Source organism: Palaemon carinicauda, chromosome 12, assembly GCF_036898095.1.
Source record: "Palaemon carinicauda isolate YSFRI2023 chromosome 12, ASM3689809v2, whole genome shotgun sequence".
In the NCBI taxonomy this organism is placed as follows: Eukaryota; Metazoa; Arthropoda; class Malacostraca; order Decapoda; family Palaemonidae; genus Palaemon; species Palaemon carinicauda.
In genome coordinates, this window is record NC_090736.1 from 73,145,406 (window position 1) to 73,152,435 (window position 7,030).

A 7,030-nucleotide genomic window follows, 5' to 3' on the forward strand; every position below is an offset into this window, starting at 1 on the left:
AGTAAGCAGTATGCAACTAAGCTTGTGGAAGTAGAGGTAGAGATAGGTAAGGAAAGGTTCAAGATTGAAGCACTTTGTGTACCATCTATGGATATAAATTTGAAACTTCCACAGCTTTCTAGGATTACAACTGCGTTTATTGAGAAAGGCTATGTCTTGGCAGACAATCAATTGTTAAACCATCAGGAGGAGATCAATAACATTGATTTCATATTAGGTACAAATTCTATGTATTGTTTTTTGAGCTCAATGGTAAATTTTGGTCAGCCGATTCCCTCTGTCTATAGTCAATGTGCTCTAGGGGTTATGCTATTGGGTAATCTGCAGAACACTATTTCTAATTTGAAATGCTTACCTGATTTAAATTATGCCTCATACAATGGTAATAATTCGGACATTTCTACTTATTTGTCTGTAGAGTCTTCTGTTGTCTATGTAGGCTTTGGTTCAAGCATCTTGTGTGATGATTCAAACTTTATGGAAGAGGAGGTAACTCTTGATGTTGAATCAAATTTTGCAGTGTTGAAAGATGATGGAAGTATTTCGGAGACTGAATTGAATAAAGCTGCAAACGAAGTTCTCATAAAATATGATGAGAAGAAGGTATTAAACTATGACCAATTAGAATTCAAAAACTGCTCTTCAGAGGTCAATGATCAACTTGTTAGATTTGCTTTGAATCATTCTGTTCGTACTGAAAAGGGCCGGATATCCATGCCTCTTTTATGGAACAGTAAAGTATCTCATCTTCTTGGGAGGAATTACAATCTTGCTAAAGCTGTGCTAAAATCTAACTTAAAAAAGTTAAGAAAGAATGAGCTTCATTTACATTTGATGGATGATGCCATTAAAGAACAAGAACAACTTGGTATAATACAGAGGATTCCAAATTTGGATCAGTATATGGAGGAACATCCTGAGCATAGTTTCTTACCGCACATGGGTGTGTTTAAACTAAACAGGGAGACCACTAAGTGTAGAGTAGTTTTTCTCTCGAATATTTGTGAAAAAGATTTGTCTAAGCCAGCTACTGTTAGTCATAATCAGAGTATACATTCTGGACCTTGTTTAAACCAAAAGATTGCTTCAGCTCTTTTACACCTGAGATTTGGGTCTAAGCTTCTATGCTTTGACATCCGGAAAGCTTTTAACCAAATAGAGCTGAATCCCTCTGATCAGAATAAATTACTATTTCTTTGGTATCGTAATGTAAAGAAAGGAGATTTTTCTCTTGTGGGGTATAAGAAGGTGCGATTGAGTTTTGGATTACGATGTTCGCCAACAATTTTGATGTTGAGTTTATACAAGATTTTGGTCCTGGATACTGAAGGGAATTCTGAGGAGGTTGTATGTTTGAAAAGGTTGATTTATCAATTATTTTATATGGATAATGGTGCTTTCACTTGTAGTGATTCATCAACTTTGAAATGGGCTTATCAGTTATTGCCATCTATTTTTGAGCCCTATAAGATGGAATTACAACAAATTGTTACTAATGATAGTTCACTTCAGGAGGATATTGATGCTGGTCTTGAAAACAAAACTGACAGTAAAGTTAAACTTTTAGGCTTGCGGTGGCATAGGCAAGATGATATATTGTCAACTAGACCTATTGCTCTTGAGGGATCAGCCAATACAAAACGTTTAATTCTCAGGTCGATAGCCTCTAATTTTGATTTATATAATTTCAATGGACCAGTTTTTAACAGATCTAGAGTTTTTATGCATGGCTTACAGTGTGACAAATCACTTGGATGGGATGATCCATTGTCACAAGAGCGAATGAAAGAGTGGAACTGTATTTCAAGACAAGCTAATGCAACTCCAGAAATTATGGTAGAACGGTTTGTAGGGGAAAGAGATGCATCTTATAGGATACTAGCTTGTGTTGATGCAAGTAGTCTCATGTATGGAGCCGTACTTTATATTGAGAATATAGATACAGGTAAGGTTAGTTTTATATTGGCCAAAAACAGAATTGTGAACACAAATTTGAAGACTAAATCAATCCCTTCCTTGGAGTTGCAGGCTATTAGTTTAGGTACAGAGATGCTTATGGAACTTTATAAAGAACTGTCTGGTCCTGCATGTGTCATTCCCATTAATATTAAAGCACTGACTTTGTATTCTGATAGTTTGGTAGCGTTAACTTGGGTAAATTCCTATGCTAGTAAACTTGATAAAATGCAGGGAAAATCCAATTTTATATTGAATAGGTTACATCGTATAAATCAGCTTTGTGAAATCTTCCCTGTGAACTTTACCTTCACAAGTGGGCAGAATAATCCTGGGGATTGCATAACTAGATGTTTATCATACAAACAACTCAAGAAAACTAACTATTTCTCAGGACCACAAATTCAGTCAAGTGATGTAGCAATAAGTCAAAATGTACTGAGTTTCACCATCCCGAATCCTTTATTCAAGATCAATGATGATAATGTTGAAAGCAAAGACGTTGGTAGTTATAATATACAGTGCAATAAACTTTCCATATCATCTGAATATCTGGTTTCTCCAAACAGATATTCTGACTTTCGCCATTTAGTGGCTGTAATTGCTAGGGTTCTGAGATGTTGGAATAAGTGGAAGGCTCGCACAAAGTTGAACAGACCAACTTGTAAGGATTTGATGGTTATTGAATCTGGGTATTACAAAGAGGCTGTTATGCACATAATTTTGAAAGATCAGCTTGTCTATTTCCCTGAAGTCTTTGATTATTTTGGGTCTGATTTGAAAAGGGTCAAGAACATACCCAATCTTGTCAGTCAGCTTAATGTTTATCCTGATCAGGTTGGAATTCTGAGGGTGAGAAGCAAATGTGATCGGTGGAAAGAGGGTGAAAGATGCTATTTCCCTATTCTTTTGCACAAGCATAGTGAGTTAACAAAGTTGATAATTCTTGATTTGCATGTAAGGCTGAAACATGCTGGATGTTATTCACTTTTAGCAGAGCTGCGGAAAAAGTTTTGGATACCTCACTATTTCTCAGTTGTTAAAAATGTCCTTAAGGATTGTGTTACGTGCAAAAGGTATAATGGTCGTTCTGTTAAACTGAATCAGTCCCCATATCGTGATGTTAGATTGCATCCTTCTGAGATTCCTTTTGGGTATGTGTACATAGATTACTTTGGTCCTTATACTGTTAAACAGGAACATAGAAAGCTAAAAGTGTGGGTTCTTTGCCTTACCTGTATGTTTACTCGAGCAGTCAATTTGAAGATTTGCGTGGATATGTCTGTTAAAGAATTCCTTCGTTCTTTTATGCTTCACACGTTTGATTATGGATTGCCACAGTTTTGTGTAAGTGACTTAGGCACACAGATAGTAGCAGGAGGTAACATCATAATGGATTTTCTTAAAGATCCTGAAACCCAGAGGCATTTTGATGAGGCTGGTGTACAATCGATAAAATTTGATCGGTATTTTAAAAGCTGCAGTCAGATGGGTTCTTTGGTAGAGATATGTATAAAGATGGTCAAACATTTGATAAATAAGTCCATTGGTACAAATGTTTTAGAATTTAGAGATTTTGAATTTGTTGTTAGTCAAACTTGTCACTTGGTGAATAAGCGACCAATTGCTTTTAAAGAGGCATTAAGGGATTCGAGCAACGAGCCTGTTCCTCACCCTATCACTCCGGAAAGACTTATTCATGGCTATGATCTCTTATCCATCAATGTCATTCCTGATCTACAGCCTGATCCTGAGATTGATTTTGAATACATTCTTGGTACCACCCCGTCAGAAAGGATAAAGAATAATTATCAAAAACTAAAGGCAATCAGAAAAAATCTCATAGACAATTATCATTCGGAGTTTTTAGCTACCCTAATAAAACAGGCAGTTGATAAGAAGGACCGATATCGTCCTTGTCATCATCAGCATCTTAATGTAGGTGATATTGTTTTAATCAAAGAGACTCATGTAAAACCCCTTAACTATCCAATGGGAAAAATTACAGAGGTAATTAAGAATTCAAGTGGTGAGGTGACTAATGCTATCGTTTTGAAAGGTAAAACAAATGAGCTGGTGAAAAGGCATATAACCAGTCTCATCCCTCTTTTAAAACCCGATATTGCTGAAGATATCAATCCTTCAGTTAATGAGGAATTAGATGCCAAACCTAAATTTAGAGGAAGGTCAAGGAGAAGGGCAGCAGTCGAGTCAGAGAAAAGGACTAGGCGTGTGCTCCAAGACTGAGATGGTTTGATAACTTTGTAAATATGTAATTGTAAATATGCATGTTTTCATTTTAAATTCAACTTTTTACATGTTTTGTAAAAAGACTGAATCCCTTCCCTGGAGTGTTGAAAATGATGTAAAATTATTACATCACTTATGTTTTTCTTCTATTTATCATTGTTCTTATATAATGCGTTCTTAAAGGTTTAATATTTGGTTTAATTATTGTTAATTTGAATAATGTAATCATTAGTATAATTTAGTAAATTTAATTGAGTTTTTCTATGTTTACTTCGAGCTTATAAAGGGAATATGTAATTATATTTTCGTTGTGACGGTAAACACCTTTTAAGTCTCGAAGGTATAACAACTGTTAACGAGCAGTTACTACTGTTTATTTCTTTTGTTTTCCGAGGAAAGGAAACGCTGAGCAGCTGAGACAGTCGTAGTGAAGTCCGTTTGGAAAATTCGTACCAGTCAGTTAGTTGGTTTGGTTGGTGGAATCAACATAGAGCCGGTTGCTTTTCTTTCAAGCTCGACGGTTATATTAATAATGGACGGCTAATTACAACGAACTGTGCCCAAATCACCGCTCCTGCTCAAGTCTTGCCAGCAACGAAGACATGTCTCTTACCATCTTAGACACAGGATATACTTCATTTATTGCCGAACTTCCGAGGTGCCGATAAGGCTTTAAGGTACGTCACAACGAAATGATGGGTGTCTATTTCTAAAGTGATCCTAGCCTTCTTATCATTTCACCAATGGAAATGATGGCACACTTATTTGCAAACTTGCTTAATAGTCCTGAATTTAATCGTTATATTTACTGATTCATATTAACATATCTTATTAAACTAAATACATACCTATTGAAGCATAAAAACTACATAATAATTTTTAAGTAATTTGTTTTATCTTCGGATACTATTCGTTTATTTTAACATCTCGAAAATCTAATTTTTTAGGATCAGCTTCATGGAAGTAATGTTCCTATATATAAATATAAGTTTTTGAAGGATCCTTTAACTCTAATTCTTTATTTTATTTTTCGAGATGTGTTTATGCTAATTTAGGTTTTTGCAGTTGTTACCCCCTTGTCGTTACTATTTAAGTTTATTATTATTAGGGGGTAATAGAATGTTTGTTTGTTTTTCTTCAGGGCTCTCTTGAAGTTGCGGGAAATTGGGAAGGACCGAAACTTTCACCCCCTTGTCGTTACCCTTTGACACAAGGTCGGTCCTCCTAAGGATACTCTCAAACGATTTTTATAGTTACCCAAACCGAACATCCTTTCAAGAAATTTAGAAATATTTAACCTAAATTTAAAAAAAAAAATATTCTGAAAACTTTAATTAAATTTAAGAGTTTTATTTTGTTTGAGTTTTATTACTAAAATTTCCTGTATAGATAACTTTTTTCAAGATGGCGACCGTGACAGGATTGCAAAAAAGGAGTTTGGTTTGGTTGCTTGGTTTGGATGAGAGTAGGAGTGGTTTTTGGGCTTGTTCTCTATTTGAAATTTTCTTATTCTATTTTGTACTGTTCATTTTTGTCGTCAACATTTTATTGGATGACATTGACTGATCTGTGGTTGTTATGAAATTGGCAGTCTTTGGACATTCATATGTTTCTGATCTCGAAAGGAGATTTGAGGGATCAGAAATAAAAATTGATAATGTGAAATTTGAAGTGTAATTTTTTGGTTGGAGAGGTGCCACATTTCCCATCTTTCTTAACAATACTAGTCTTTTAGATCCTTTGGTATCTTATAATCCTGACTATTTAATTGTATATCTGGGAGGTAATGGCTTAAAAGCTGACATAGACTTATCCTTAGTTAAAGAAAATTGCAGAGCATTTTATATCTTAGTTCGTGAAAAACTACCAAATACTTGCCTTATTGCCTCGCAAGTAGAGCTGAGGTTTCATGTAAACAGGAATAGGTTTGATGCCCCTCTTACAGAACACTATAAATTACTTAGACGCTATTTCAATAAGTTTGTACTAGGTTTAAAGTGTAAAGATTTTCTGTTTAGGGTGGAAAGCCAGGGGAGATTAGATAACCAGAGGTTGTATAGAGATTCGGTACATTTAAATACAGTAGGTTTAAATCATCTATTTAAATTGATGAAAGATTGTTTGAGGTTTTGTTACAGAAAAAATAAAAGTTTGTAATCATGTCTAATTTGTCTCTTTTAATCAATAGTCGGAAATATATCCGAGGACAAGTGACAAAGTATTATAACAATAAGATTTCACTCCAAACTAAAACCACCTCTGAGAAACATGTCCTCAAAGCTAAGTTTAAATCGTATCTTGATGACTTGAGGGACCATGATAGCAAAATTCAAGCCTTGATATGGCAAGAGGAAGAAAGTAGTGATAAACTTACAGTGGAATTGGCGAATTGTGAATCTTATATTGATAAACTCAATGAAATGTTAGCCTTCCTTGAAGATACTGTCTCTTTCACTTCTAGTACCTTAGATGCTGCAAGGAGTTTGCTTAAGAGTCCTACTGCTCCCCTTCCTACTTTCAGTAGCACTGAAGGGGAAAATATAAACAAATTCTTAACAGAATTTGAGGATACCACAGGCTCCTTTCAGCTTAAGGATAGGGATAGGTTGTTGTTGTTAAAGCAACAAGTTTCGGGGCGTGCTTCCGTTTTGTTGAGTTCACTTGAAGTGGATAAACAGACTTATAATGATGCCAAGGAACTTTTGTTAGCAGCTTTGGCTTCTGGTTCGCTGCAGAAATTCAATACTATTAAACAAATAGCAGAGATGAGATTAACGTACAGCACAGATCCATTTTCCTATATTAGTCAGATGAAAAACTGTAT

The 7,030-nt window shown here is 35.1% G+C and overlaps 1 protein-coding gene across 1 annotated transcript; it reads left to right on the forward strand.

Annotated features, from left to right (window-relative positions):
• The first annotated feature begins 773 nt into the window (after positions 1–773).
• Positions 774–5,603, forward strand: LOC137650577 (uncharacterized). The gene is made up of 2 exons (XM_068383788.1): positions 774–4,883; positions 5,348–5,603. Exon 1 carries the CDS (start codon positions 835–837, stop codon positions 4,201–4,203), a length of 3,369 nt encoding a protein of 1,122 aa, XP_068239889.1. The 5' UTR covers positions 774–834; the 3' UTR covers positions 4,204–4,883; positions 5,348–5,603.
• The last annotated feature ends 1,427 nt before the right edge of the window (positions 5,604–7,030 follow it).